Source organism: Mesoplodon densirostris, chromosome X (assembly GCF_025265405.1).
Source record: "Mesoplodon densirostris isolate mMesDen1 chromosome X, mMesDen1 primary haplotype, whole genome shotgun sequence".
Lineage (NCBI taxonomy): Eukaryota > Metazoa > Chordata > Mammalia > Artiodactyla > Ziphiidae > Mesoplodon > Mesoplodon densirostris.
In genome coordinates this window covers 2,148,768-2,164,367 of record NC_082681.1, presented here as the reverse complement: position 1 = coordinate 2,164,367, position 15,600 = coordinate 2,148,768, and the positions used below count along the sequence as shown (strand labels likewise).

The 15,600-nt window shown below is 39.5% G+C and overlaps 1 protein-coding gene across 1 annotated transcript in view; it reads right to left on the bottom strand.

The window, feature by feature from the left end:
* F8 (coagulation factor VIII) overlaps nucleotides 1-15,600 on the bottom strand; it is a 112,998-nt gene that overhangs the window by 81,113 nt on the left and 16,285 nt on the right. The window contains exons 4-9 of the mRNA XM_060086856.1: nucleotides 11,596-11,808; nucleotides 8,019-8,087; nucleotides 5,063-5,164; nucleotides 3,026-3,247; nucleotides 2,105-2,360; nucleotides 1,637-1,808 (exon numbers count right to left, since the gene is read on the bottom strand). Coding sequence (XP_059942839.1) covers nucleotides 1,637-1,808; nucleotides 2,105-2,360; nucleotides 3,026-3,247; nucleotides 5,063-5,164; nucleotides 8,019-8,087; nucleotides 11,596-11,808 — 1,034 coding nt within the window. The remainder of the gene's footprint in view (nucleotides 1-1,636; nucleotides 1,809-2,104; nucleotides 2,361-3,025; nucleotides 3,248-5,062; nucleotides 5,165-8,018; nucleotides 8,088-11,595; nucleotides 11,809-15,600) is intronic.

Genomic DNA, 15,600 nt, shown 5'->3' with positions numbered 1-15,600 from the left:
CATAATCTTTTTTGCCTTTTGAGTTATTTGTACTGGCTAATTCAAAAATAGGTAAATAAAATTCATGAAGAAAAACTGTACATTAATAGTTAATTAAAATTTTAAAGAAGTAAAATGAAGGTAGACATGCCCTACAAATATCAAAACATATCACAAGGTTGCAGTCATTAAAACAGTGTGATAACAGATCAGTTAAACAGAACAGATTTTATCATTCTAGTATATAATAAAAAAGGCATTTTAAAATTAGTGAAGAAAGGATTGATTGGACCAATTGGCTGTCATTGGGGAAATCCCTATTTTACATGATGCTTTATACCCAAAAGTAACTTCCATAGCAATTAAAATGCTTATTGTAAAAATAAAACTGTAAATGTAAAAGAATAAAATATAGTAGACCATATTTATAATCTCTTAGAGGTAGTAAAGATGTTCCTAGGCAGAAAACATAAATGAAAAATATGCAGAAAAACATAAATTTAAAGATTGAGAAAAGATCTTGACTACATAAAAACTGAAAATTTTTATAGGACAAAAGACATCACAAAGGACTTAAAGTACAAGTGACAGACTGAGAAAAATATTTGAAAGATAAATAACAATGTGTTAATATTCATAATGCATAAAACCTTTTACAAATATATAAGCAAAATATAGCCATGTTAAGAACACTGCCTGCCATATCAGTAAACAAAGGATGTCGCAGCCATCAGTGAGTCCTGAGGTAACTCAGGAGAGGAAACAAAGAATGCCCAGCTGTCTAGCAGTCATCAGACTGCAGCCACACCCAATGGTGCAGCTTAAGGAAACGCAGGATAAGAAAGCACAGGATACTGGCCCCAGATAGCTGAGGTGCTGTTCAAAGGAATGATTTCGATAAGCCCAGACTCTTGCATCTTCCCATACACAGAAAAGTACTAAATTCCTTAACTCGGGATACCTGGTTTTCTTTAATTAACAGTAATCTTTTGTTCCTACTACCTGCCGTTTGTTGCAAAACTCCTATATACCCTGGCACCCCCCTTGCCTCCTTGGAGCAGGTCTCTCAGGGTTACTTGAGACGCTGTCTCCCGGGCTTGAAGTCCTAAGAATGTCCGCCGAATAAAACATAACTCTCAACTTTTAGGTTGTGTATTTTTTTACGGTTGACATGACCATCTATCTATCTCTAAATTGATTGTGAAAACATAACTCCCTATTTTTTAAAGCCACTGTTATTTGAAGCATAAGTATTGTTAATATGCTATATCAAGGGTCAGGAAACATTTTCTGGAAAGGGACAGATAGTAAATGCTCCAGGCTTTGTGGGCTGTATCTACTCTCTGTCACATATTCTTCTTGTTATTTTTTTCCTTACAAGTCAAATGTAAAATCCTTCTAAAAGTTGTAGAAGGATATGTATGAAAGTCTAAGCAATGAGTATTTCAAAGGAGTGTCAGGTTTAATAGGTGGCATTAAATATTTTGTTCTATAATATTTTAAAACAAATTTATAATCCACATTTATTTGTGTAACATTTATAATTTTTAAAAGATCCTGCCCATTGGAGACAAGGCTGAATTATGAAATTTTAAAAAACTCAAAACCCTCCAGACTTTGTCTTCTTACCCAACCTTATATCTTTTCCTCAACTTACCAAAAGTGTGTCTCCAACTTCTCCATAAAGTAAAGGTCCCAGGATTCCTGATTCATACTGAATAGCTTCACGAGTCTTAAATGTTTCATCTGTGTAAGCTATAAATCGGACTTTTTTGTACTTCCTACCAATCCGCTGAGGACCATTGTTCAAATACAGACTTTTATAACTTCTGTGTGAGACACAAAAAGATGAGAGGTTGGAATGGAGAATTCTAGGTAGAGGACAGGTTGCTAAAATCCAACTCTAAAATAGCTCATATGATTTAATCAAGGAAAGGAGTGAGAAAAATATAAGCATCCCTGATGTTTAGCTATGTTAATTTACCAAACATATTAGTGCCCTTGCCATTTGATTCTATACCTGTACCTAACCTTAAACATGGCTTAAGGATTTGTTGTTTTGAATAACTGGGAAGAATTTTTGATTATGGGGAAGAGATAGCACCAAGAGTCAAAAGGTACTTGCCTGTCATTGGAGGTAAGGACTGAGGGAGCATAGTCCCAGTCCTCCTCTTCAGCAGCAATGTAGTGGACCCAGGTTTTAGGATGCTTCTTTGCAACTGAGCGGATTTGGATAAAGGGAGGAGCGCTGTCACCATCAAATCTGACCACATCCATGTCAGAGTCATAAAAATCATCATAATCTTCTTCTTCATTACTTTTCATCCATATGTGGGGTTCCTCTGGGCAGCTATCTACTGTGACATAAGCTTCCATACCATCTGGAGTCAGACAAACGAATGTCAGGTTCCAATGAGACTTTCTTGCCTTAACTCTTATGACTTTGTTCTTTCTTGTTAGGCCTTCAAGGCCTTCTCTTAAGTGTTCCCTTCTCCACACCAATATCCTTTCTTGCCATTGTCCTATATGTCTTACCTTCCCCATATCTGGTACTCTCTGGTTTCTTCCTGTGGTCTTTGCACTCACCATTTCCCTTCTGCCTGACTCTCCTCCAATATATGTTTTACCCCTTTTTCAAGACTCACTCATTTGCTCACAATATCCATTTGTATTTGCTATATAATGCTCTGGGCATCACTACTGATATCCTGGAGCCCTTATGATTACAACCTAGACAGTGCACTTTTTTCCTTTTCCCTAAATTTCTCATAAAACATCTCTTCAGCTATGACCCAAAATCCTCACTCTTGCCACCTCATTTTCCCCTCCCTATATCACAGGTAGATTCACCAGTACATTCACAAGTACTACTAATAATCAAGCCCTCTTATACTCAAGGTGAAATATTTGCTCTGAAAACTGGCAACTAGGGAATCTCAGTTGAGGTCTAACTAACATAATCCTATACTGGACAGTAGACAGTAAATTCCATTAAAAGAAGAGCTGGATATTTATAATACTCATTTTTAAGATCCACAGATATTACCATGTTGGTGGGAAGAGATATGACAAAACAGTAGAAACTGGCCAAGGTCCATCAGGAGTGTCTGAGCCGTAAGGAATGTTATTGGTGAGATCTCCAAAGAAGCCTGGCGATGGTTCCTCACAAGAAATGTGTGGCCTTCGAGGAAAACTGAGTGCACTTCAGGGGTGGTGCCCATCCCAATCACATGCCAATAGACTGATTTCTTATGACATCCAATCAGACCTGTAAAGTAAGAATAACACAGCTATAAGCAAGAAGTAGAGAATTTGAAATGGAAAACACTTTCTAGGATAGGATGAACAAATTGTCCTTACAAATTTTATTATCTTGACTTGGAACCAAACTTTCCAAGGACACTGGGGTACTGTCAAACTAACAGCTCTTGCCAAAGTCATCAATGACTATCATGCTGCTAAATCCAATGGGTATTTTTCAGTCTTCATCTGCATCTGTTGACCATTCATTTCTTATTGAAATTCTCTCCTCCCCTGGCCTCTGTTTCAACAGGGTTTTGTTCCATTAAGCCTTAGACTGCTCCTTCTTTACCCATCCATTAAATGATGGATCACCCCAGGGTGCATCCCTAGGCCTTATTCTCTTGTTAATCAAATTTTCTCCCTGAATAATATCATTCATTCTCATGGTATTAACTCCAGACTGATACAGACTGATACCTTTTCAATATCTTCACCTGGATATCTCATAAAACCCACAGGTACAAAACCAAATTTTCAATCTTTATCACCCCATCTTATTCCAGACTTCTTTATTTCAGTGAATGGTACCATCCTGAATTCAGTTATGCAAGTGAGAGTTATTCTTGTCCCCACTCTCACTTCTCACATCCAATCTAACACCAATGATGGCAATATAATTAATAACAGTAATGTTTACTGAGCACTCGTGTAACATCAAGCACTGTCCAAAGTATTTTACAAGTTTTAACTCCCAATAACCCTATGAATGTAGAAACTATAGTTATCATCCCTCACTTAGAGGCGAGGAAACTGATGCTCAGAGAGGTTAATTAACTTGATATGTGAGAGCAGGGACTTGTATGTTTTGAAAGTTAATTTCTTTTCTAATTCTGAAATCATGCATATTAATTATAGAATTCTTGAAAAATACAGAAAAGAGTTAAGAAAATATCCTTCCTCGTCCTTCATTATTTTCTTGGGTGTCTGAATTTTCCAACTTCCTCTTTCTTGGTTTACTCTCTAGTTTTATTGTAGCACATATTCAGTGGCTTCTAAGGGCTACCATTTCTGAAAATGTCTTTATTCTTCCCCCAAAGTTAAGTTATAGTTTGGCTATGAACTCTTAGGTTTAAAATAACTTTTCCTTTAGAACTTTTAAGGTATTGGTTCATTATATTGCCAGTCTAATTCTCATGCCTTTGTATGTGACCTGTTTCTCCCAGGGGAAGCTTATATATCTTCTCTTTGTTCTTTGAAATTCCACAAACCTAATTTTGTGTGGGGATATTTTTTTATTTATCCTGCTGGGAAATTTTTATATAAAGACTCAACTCTTTTCTTTTTTTAACACTTTATTTTATCATTTCTTTGATTTTAAAAATCTCTTTTTCTTTTGCTGTCTGGGAGATTTGCTTTCTCAATCTCTTTTTGTTTTGCTATCTGGGAGATTTGTTTTATACCACTTTCTATTAAGTTTGTATTTTGACAATCATATTGCTAATTTTGTGAGCATATTCTTGTTTTGATTGTTTCTTTTTCATATAATCCTATTATTACTTTTTTTACTTACTAGAAACCTGTTTATTATATTCATTATAAAAGGATGTACCTCAGGAACATCCAGATGGAAGGGATGATAAGGCAAGGCATACTACTTTTCTTTATCTTTGCATATTCTCTTCGTGTTTCAGGCTTTCCTTAAATATCTGTTCATCCTTAGATGCCCATTTACATCTAAGCAAAAGAAACCTTAATTTTTAGGTAACTGAGGAGAACTGGAAAAGAGAGCTCTGTGGTGAATGCAGAAGATCTTGAGGATTCTTGAGCAGGCTGTACATACCTGGCAGAGACCTGTTTATATAGCCATTGATTGTGTGCATTGCAGATGCAGGATCCACAGCCTGTGTCAAGGACTCATTTTTTCCTGAGTGCCAACTTTTCCCTGTTGAGAGAGGATGCGGATAGAGGGCCAGCTAAGTGTCTGTCTCATGTCAGCACAGTAGGCACAGATGATTTGCCCTCAAAGTCATAAGAAAAAGGGAGAAGACAGTTACCAAATGGCAGATATTTCTTGCTCAAAGTAATGATCTCTCCCTATATTTATCCATGACACTACTTGGAAAGGAATGACAGATGATAACTAGTAGAAGGGAGAATATTGGTTAATTTGCACCGTGATGATTTCATTCTATTCATTAGCTGACTTATGTAAAAGGAAGCACATGAAAAGCATCCTAGGAAAAGGCTGCCAGTACCTGTCCCTGTCCTAACTGCTTCAGCCAGTTTGTAATAATGAAAGCCCAAGAACCCGAAAGCTTTCCAACTTTGTCCCTGAAATTAACAAGAGTGAAAGGCACTATAAATATTATTATTAGCAGCTCCTTGAGGTCTTGCCCTTTTGTGCAAAGGACTGAAACTTTCTGAGGCACCCAGCCTTTGGGGAACTCTCATAAGTTCATTTATCCCTTGATCCGCTCATTTGTTCATTCAGTTAAACATATTTACTGAACACTACTGAGCACTAGGCACTGATGACAAAGAAGACGCAGCCTCTACCTTCTAGGCGCTTACAATTTAGCTCGAATAGACAGAGAAGCAGACAATTATAATACAGAGTGAAGAGTGATGTAAGAGAGATAAGAACAGGATACTATGGGAGCAGAGAGGAGAAGGAACCTCTCTTTGCCTGAAGAGAAAGGAATACGAGGTCAAAGAAGATAAATATTAAATAAAGCTAGCAATGATGATTTAGTGTCATAAGGAGGAAGCTCAAGGTGCTGTGGAAATATATAAAGAGGCATCTAACCTAGACCAGAAGGAGGAGAAACTTGGTGTGAAGCTGGAGATAGGCTTTCCAGGCAGAAGAAACAGCATAAGCAAAGGTCCGGATGCAAGAAAAAGCATGGCATGTTTTGGGTGTTACACAAAATGTGTTCAGTGTGGCTGCAACTTGAACGGTGATGAACGGTGAGGCAGGAAGAGGAGCACAATGAAGCTAGACAGGTCATCAAAGACTAGGTCGTGTATCATTGTGTTAAGAAGTTTACATTTTGCCTTGATGTAAAATTGAAGGATTTTAAGGGCTGGGGTGACAAGATCAGATTCGCATTTCAGTAAGCTCCCTTTGGCTGCTATAGTAATAATGAAGTGTCAGGGGGCACAAAAAGACAAGGAGAGAGATGATGGGGGGGTCTCACTTCAGAAGGTGATCATGATGGTGACGAGGAAGAAATCACCCACTCAATCCTTACAACCATCCTATGAAAAAGTACTTATTATTTCACTTTTCAGCTGGATAAAACTGAGACACAGAAGGGTTAAGTAACTTGCCAAAGTTACTTAAAAGTAAGAGGTGAAGATAAGCAAAAGTATACTCATAGAAACATAGAACACAAGGGGGGTTGCCAGGGTCTGGGGAAATGGGGAAATGTTGGTCAAATGGTACAAGCTTTCAGTTTTAAGATGAACAGGTTCTGGGGATCTAATGTGCAGTGTGAAGACTATAGTTAATCTTACTACATTGAACACTGGAAATATGCTAAGGGAGTAGATTTCAGGTGCTCTCACCACACACAAGAAATAACTCTGCGAGCAGATATGTTAGTTTGACTGTAGTAATCATTTCTCTATCTATATCTATTTATCTAAAATCATCATGTTGTACACCTTAAATATATATGATTTTTAGTAAAAATTTCTTTAAAAGATAACAGGGGGCATTTAGAAAGTAAAGCAATAAGTCACTTCAAAAAGGGTTTGTGGGGGCTTCCCTGGTGGTGCAGTGGTTGAGAGTCCGCCTGCCGATGCAGGGGACACGGGTTCGTGCCCCGGTCCGGGAAGATCCCACATGCCGCGGAGCGGCTGGGCCCGTGAGCCACGGCCGCTGAGCCTGCGCGTCCGGAGCCTGTGCTCCGCAACGGGAGAGGCCACAACAGTGAGAGGCCCGCGTACCGGAAAAAAAAAAAAGGGCTTGTGGGACCAAAACCAGGAGCTCTTAAGTGCTGTGACCAAAGATTGAAATTCTCCAAAGGATGTGATAGTCACTCAGTTGGGCTGTGTTTTCCTGAGGAGATAGAAACCTTAGCCACTCGTATCCATGATTGGCGATGTGGTAAAGTCTCCCAAGTATAACCAAAACTAACAAACAAGCAAACAAAACAAAATTACATACATGAAACGTTGTCGGGGGCAGAGGCCTTGCCGCTAGCCCTTCAGACCAGAGCTCCTGGTGCAAAACGGCTGCCCCGACACGTCAGCTCCACCGCTGGGAGCAGAAGCTGCCCACGACACTCAAGGTCAGACAGCGGCAGCAGGCCGTGTGCAGAGATGCTGTGCACGCACTGCCGTCTGTAGCTGCGCCTGCCGGGAGAGGTCCGCCCCTTCCCCCCGTCCCTAAAGCAGCCCCGCCCACGGCCTGTCGGAAGGGCGTTTGCTCTAGAGTCTAAGCTCGCACTTCTCCATTCTTTGCACAAAGAATAAAACTTTCCTTTGCTTCAAACCGGAAAAAAAAGAGAAAGTAAAGCAAAAAGTCTTTGTTGATGGATTTAATAAGAGGGACAAGGTTACGCAGCTACTCTGTCTTCTTACTTCATAGCTGCCAGTGGAACTCAGATTGCATTTTTTCCTTGGAATTCATTTTCATCCCTGTCTGCATCATTCCTGAATGATAATGTACTTTATGATCTTTCTGTAATCACTTCCTCTGGACATTAACAGCCCTCATGCTTAAGTACCACATTAAATTAATATATTTCATTTTTTTCAGGAGACCAAAATTCAGACTGCAGCTCACTAACCTTCATCAAATACAGCAAAAAGTAGTACAAATTCGTGCAAGGTCTGTGTCCTTTCTTTGGTCAGACTCCCTGAAAAAGAAGTGAGAGCACTTATCTTCTATTGAAAATCCTCTCATAGGAAAATGACACGAGGAGGATACATTACTTCATCAACTGCTTTGTCTCTTGGTCTCTTATTAACTTTACCATAACATTATTTCCTTGGTGTCACATCTCCTATGCCAGTAATTCTAAAATTATTCGGGGTAAAGGACTTTTTAAAGAATTTCAGATTTGTTGCAGACCATTACTTTTATAAAATACACTAAAAATTAATTACTAAAAACGAAATTAAAAAGACATACAAACTACAAGTCCATATAACCGTATTTCATATATATGTATATATTCAGAACAAACATAAAACAGAAAAAGAAAAATTACAAAATCATACACACTGTTCATGGAAATGTGCATATAGGTAATTAATATAGAAAATTTCTATTACACTTTTAACTTTTTCTTCTGCAATTGTAAATTAAAAGTTATGAGCAAAATAACTACTGTCTATACATATATATATTTTACTACTGTCTATATTAAACACCTATACTCATACTTTAAGTGAACACCATGTATATCAATATTTAAAGTTATCAATGTTACAAATGAGCTTGCTTCATGCTTTAACTGTTGAATTTGTTAGCTGTCTTTCTTAGCATACTTTTTCACTTGATTGGGAAGTTTTCTTTGCAGGTTTATTTTGAGTAGGAAGATTTTTGTTTATAATGTTCTTTCCTCTCTCGTACTCTTTCTTTTAAAATTAATTAATTTATTTATTTTTGCCTGCATTGGGTCTTCATTGATGTGCACTGGCTTTCTCTAGTTGCAGTGAGCGGGGGCTACTCTTCGTCGCAGTGTACGGGCTTCTCATTGAGGTGGCTTCTCTTGTTGCGGAGCATGGGCTCTAGGCATGTGGGCTTCAGTAGCTGTGGCACACAGGCTCAGTACTTGTGGCTCGTGGGCTCTAGAGCGCAGGCTCAGTAGTTGTGGCACATGGGTTAGTTGCTCCACGGCATGTGGGATCTTCCCTGACCAGGGCTCGAACCCATGTCCCCTGCATTGGCAGGCGGATCCTTAACCACTGTGCCACCAGAGAAGTCGTCTCTTGTACACTTAATGCTTGGAAAGTAAAAGTTAAGTTGGACAAAGAAACTAACTCACCCATACAAATTTAAAATACAGGTAAAGCTGTCTGAAAAGATATTAATTCTTTTTATTATATTTTTTAAATTATCAAGTAGTGAAATTGATGTCTTTCAGTAGGTGAATGGATAAATAAACTGGTCCATTCAGACAAAAGAATATTATTCAGCACTAAAAAGCTGGGCTTCCCTGGTGGCACAGTGGTTGAGAGTCCGCCTGCCGATTCAGGGGACACAGGTTCGTGCCCCAGTCCGGGAAGATCCCACATGCCACAGAGCGGCTAGGCCCGAGAGCCATGGCTGCTGAGCCTGCGCGTCCGGAGCCTGTGCTCCACAACGGGAGAGGCCACAACAGTGAGAGGCCTGCATACCACAAAAAAAAAAAAGAAAAAGAAAAAGAAAAAAATAAAAAAATAAGATAAGAAGAAAGAAGCTATCAAGCCATGAAAAACATGGAGGAACCTTAAATGCATGTTACTAAGTGGAAAAAGCCAATATGAAAAGGCTACATACTATCTGACATTCTGGAAAAGGCAAAACTATGGAGACAATTTAAAGAACAGTGGTTGCCAGAGGATTTTTAGGGCAGTGATATGATACTATATATGACATATATTTCATACTATATGATATATGACACTGACATATATAATACTGTATGATACTAATATAATGGACACATCATTATACATATAATCCAAGTCCACAACATAGTGATTCTATATTTCTATACATTACAAGAGATCACCACAATAAGTCTAGTTGTCATCTGTCACCATACAAAGTTATTACAGTGTTATTGACTATATTCCCCATGCTGTACATTTCATCCCTGTGACTCTGTCACCATACAAAGTTATTACAGTGTTATTGACTATATTCCCCATGCTGTACATTTCATCCCTGTGACTCATTTATTTTGTAACTTGAGGTTTGTACCTCTTAGTCTCCCTCATCTATTTCACTCATCCCTCCACCTCTCTCCCCTCTGGTAACCACCTGTTTGTTCTCTTTATCTATGAGTTTGTTTCTGTTTTGTTATTATTATTATTATTTTTTGGCCGTGCTGTGCAGCATGTGGGATCTTAATTCCCCAACCCGGGACTGAACCTGTGCCCCCTGCATTGGGAGCATGGATTCTTAACCACTGGACCACCAGGGAAGTCCCTCATTTATTTTGTTTTTTAGATTCCATCTATAAGTGAAATCATACAGTATCTTCTTTCTCCCTCTGACTTATTTCACTTAGGATAATGCCCTCTGGTCCATCCATGTTGTCACAAATGGCAAGATTTCATTCTTTTTCATGGCTGAGTAATATTCCCCACATCTTCTTTATCCATTCATCTGCTGGTGGACACTTAGGTTGCTTCCATATCTTGGCTGTTGTAAATAATGCTGCAATGAACATTGGGGTACATACATCTTTTCGAATTAGAGCTTTCATTTTCTTCTGAAAAATACCCAGAAGTGGAATTGCTGGATTGTATGGTAGCTCTATTTTTAATTTTTGAGAACCCTCCATACTGTTTTCCATAATGACTGTGCCAATTTACATTCCCACCAACAGTGCACAAGGGTTCCCTTTTCTCCACATCCTTGCCAACACTTGTTATTTGTGGCCTTTTTGATAATAGCCATTCTGATATGTGTGAGGTGATAGCTCGAGGTTTTGATTTATATTTCCCTGATGATTAGCGATGTTGAGCATCTTTTCATTTGTTCATTCATTTGGCACTATGTTGTGCACTTAGAACTATAATAGTGTTGTAGGTCAATTATACTTCAATAATTTTTTTTTTTACTTTTTTTTTTTTTGGCTGCACCGTGCAGCTTGTGGGATCTTAGTTCCCTGACCAGGGATTGAACCCGGGCCCTCAGCAGTGAGAGCAAAGAGTCCTAACCACTGGACCGCCGGGGAATTCCCAGGAAAAAAAATTTTTATAAAAGGTTTAATTTAAATTACTATGATTTTTAGAATAAGAACTTATAAACATGTATAAATGCTTGCTTTTCTCAGATTTTTATGTTTTTGGGTTACAGATGACTAACCTCCTGAAGTGGTCTATATGCCATTGATCACACGCTTGGATGTATTTACCTTCATGGAGGTTTCAAGGCACCTAACACAAAATTATAAAAGGCACTACTGAGACAGCCCATAGGATATCTGAAGTAGAAAGTAGAAGAAGAGGAGAAGAGAGACCTAATTCCAGAACTTGGCTTTTCTTGAATATTAGAGTGCATTCTGGCTACATAGGATGGGCATCTGTTCTTCTCGGAGACTACGTTATTCTCCTTTCCATGGCATGATGCTAGGGAAAAGAAACCTCTTTCAGAAGTTTGTACTTGCCCGCTTATTTCATCTCAATCCTACTCTTTCTTATACTTACCTTCTCTACAAACCAGCAGGGCTCCAATGAGGCCTGAATTCACGTCTTTCACCAGGTCCACATGAGAAAGATATGAGTAGGTGAGACATGGTGGGTCAGAGGCCGTTGGACCATTTTCTTTCAGGACCTGCCAGACGTAGGTATGACTTTTACCAGGAATGACTTTATCATCTTCCTTCTCCCTTTGGCTGGTTTTATCCTCATATTCAGCACCTAAATCAAGGAGGGATAAAATTGTCCTTTCTATGCCCATTGCCCACTCAAGGAAACATCAGGTTTATTGTCACCAGTAGACTCTACACAAGAAACAGTGTTCCTGAAACTTAATTTGGAATACTAACAAGTAGCAGCTATACATGGGGAGAAGCCTTATATATTGCAGAGGAGTTCTTGACCACTAATGCAAACATGAGTGGTTAAGTGGTCCTCTGAGACCTCCAGATTATGACAATAATACTGCTTTCATTATTGCATCTTTTTACCTAATTCAAGTCGATTCAATTCAGTAGACATACATGGGTATGTACTGTTGTCCCAGACTCTTTACTCAGCACTGGTGAGGGTCAGGGAAGGGTGAGACGCAGAGATTTTTTTTAAATGTTGTTTTTAACTTGGTTCTTCTCTGGCAGGCCAGACCATATCAGGGGCAGATATTTTCTGGCTGTCCCATCCTAGTGATGTTAAAATTGACCCCTGGATTATCCTGATACCTTTATTCTACACTGAGCACTATATGTGTTCATTGTTAGTGAAGTGTCATTGCTTCTACGTCATTTCAGTGGACTGAAGTGGAAAATATTGAAACTCACTGACCATAACGCTTATACTTCTATTGAACTATTTTTCTAGCAACTCACCTAAGCTTCTCGGATTCATAATGGTCTCTGGGACTCCAGAGCCTCCCAAGGCATTCAGGGTGCTCCTCATCTATATCCCATCGTACCTCACAACAGCTATACATCTAATAGAGGGACCTCTCCAGAAGAGCTGTACTAGAGACCCCTGCACTGGCCCACTATAAAGTCAGCCTCTTTGGTAAAGGGGTGCCCCTCCACTGAGCACTAGGGACAATTGGCTTCATCCAGAAGCAACAGCAGACCAATACCTGTGCTTGGCAGATCCTGGGGGACATTTAGAAAAACGTGAGTTGTACCTCAGGTTGGAGAGTGTGGTTCAGGTGTCTGTGTGATTGTGGGTTGGTATAAAATTCTGAATAGTGAATACATTTGGATAGGGAGGGAGGGGATCATGGACGGGTAAAGAAGGGGCTTCAACTATATCTATAATGTTTAATTTCTTAAAATAAAGTAAGCAAACATGGCAAAATGTTAAGATTTGCCAAAGTGAGGTAATGGGTACATGTTTGTTTGCTCTATTATTTCCTGTACCTTTTTTTGTTTGAAATATTTCATTAGGAAAAGAATGTCCTTTTTCCTAATACTAAGGTTGGGGTTGGGGGGTTGACGAGAGGCCAAGAATGCGTGAAAACTATACCTGTCTTGGCAAGGCAGACGGTGAAAAATTGTAGGGTCAGTACATGGTGGATCCCAATGAGAATGAAGAATTGTAGGAGTGGGCAGTGAGAGAATGACAGCTGGAAAACTAGGAAGTGATGTTCAGAATGTTGAAAGCTTGAACCTGAGATTTTGGGTTCTGCTCAGGTTGCTAATAACAAGGTCTATCCTTCGGTGAAGACAAAGTTGATTTGTCAAGACCAAGTGAAGTAGGCGGTGCCTGGGAAAAAGCATTGTGCACAGCCCTTAAAGTTTACATATCTACTAATGTCTCCATCAGAGTCTTACCTGAGCTTATATATCAGCCACTGCAAATATTCTAAGCAGAATGTGTTTTGTGTAATTTTTATCTTCTATTATATGAGGAAGAACACTGCTTCCAGTATCCTGGTTAGCCCTCTATTCAACCCCCTGCTACCGCTGGGTCAGCCGTGCCCCAGGTCTGGCCTAGGCCCCCAGAAGCTAGCCTGCTGAGACATCCCAAATTCCTGGGCATCCAGCAGGAGTTGAGACCCACATTCTGACTCCCCATGCCAAGGATTTTTGTTGGTCTCAGTCCTGAAGGGCCACAGCTCAGTGACCCGTGGGCATGACTACTCTACCACAGGACAAATGCTGTGCTTCAGAGGCTACTCCACTTCACTCTCTGGTGCCTTCAGCTATTTTTCCTTTGCCTGATGTCTTCTCGGCAGCTTCGGGTTAGTACTTCTTAACTCGTATGCCCCCATACTGTCTTTCACAGCTCCCTCAAAGTTTTGCAGCTCATGGCCAACCTCATCTCATTCCTACTCAGCGCCTCATTTTGTGGACCTACTTACAGCCTAGGTTGGTGTCTTAGAACGCCACTTGTCCAGAGAAGAAATTAAAAGCCTTTCTCTAGTACTGGGTTTCCATTTTCAGCTCAAGACCAAACTTGAAATTTCCTTTGACAGACACTCCATGTGAACTAGCTATCTTGGCATACATCATATGGCCAAGTCCAACAACAATATGGCAGGGAAATGTACTCCTGCCACTCTGGGGGAGGGGGTGACTATTTGGTGAACAGAAATGTAATTTACCAGAGTTGGTTTGGGAGATAAAAATGACAGGCCTGCAAAGCTATAGAGATATAGAGCAGATCAGAAGTTGTCTGGGACTAAGAGTGGGAATGCGGCTTGAACTGCAAAGACAGAACTTCTTGACATGGATTGTGTTGATGGCTGCACAACTGCCTAAATTTAGTAAAAGTCATCAAACTACTTTAGATGAGTGAATTTTGTGGTATGTAAATTATACCTCAACAAAGCTGTTTAAAGATGCTATAGGGAAACCATACACAAAAATTAATTTAAGATGGGTCACAGATGTAAGTATGAAAGGGAAAATAATAAAACTTCTAGAGGAAAGCATAGAAGAAATTCTTCATGACTTTGGGATAGGCAAATGTCTTAAATAAGACACAAAGCTCTAACATAAAAGGAAAAAAATGTGATACCTTTTTGTGCTTCATTAACTGTTGAACTTTTGTGCTTAATTAACTTTAAGAACTTCTGTTTACCAAAAAAGAAAACTATTAAGAGAGTAAAATTAAAATTCAAGCTACAGACTGGAAGAAGATATGCAAATATTTATATCTGTCAAACGATTTGTATTCAGAATATATAAAGTGCCTCTACAAATCCATAAGAAAAAGATAAACAACTCATTTTTTTTTCAACAGGAAAACACTTAAACAGTTGATCAGATACTTTACAAAAGGATATCAGAAAGGTCAACAAGCATATGAAGTGATACTCAACATTGTCACAGATTTAACTTACATCCTGGGGCCCCCAGGCTAGTCTAAGAAGGCCAGGAGCCTGTGGATCATAACATATAAATACACAGGCTCGTGCTAGGATCGTAAATCGCATGGGCATTAGGCCGTTGACACACTGTGTTGTTCCTGGGAAGAACCACTGTAGATGTATGTGTGAGAGATGATAGTCTATTTTCCCAGAACTCACCAGGCTTAGGGTGCAATACAGTCATCTCTATGGTCAGCTCCCAGCTGCAGAATTGTGGGAACCCTGGTCTCTCTAAAACACCCCTAGATTAGTTCTGGAAGCTTCCAAGTAGATAAGCCTCATGGAAATAGCCTGCCAGGCACCAGTCAGAACCTGGGATGACTTTTCCTCTATAGCACCTGCCCGCTCCTGTCTTTCACCTTCCCCCAGTCCAGGTCTGCCCTGACCTAACGAGTGCAACCTAGAAAACTAATGCTTTCCAATTTCAGAATGAGAAATTAGTCAACGCATAAGCATAGTTAGACCATACAATACAGGGCATGTGCTCTAATAATTTCTTAATGATTTACTTGAATCTTCTTGATGTGTATATGCCATAGTCTATCTGGGCAATATCACAGTCTGTTGTGGCTCTCTCTTCATTCCCTTCCTGCACTGCGAAGGTTAAAGAGAAGCTAGCTGAAGTGGGGACTGTGGCCAAACAGGTTGCTTGCTGTAATGAG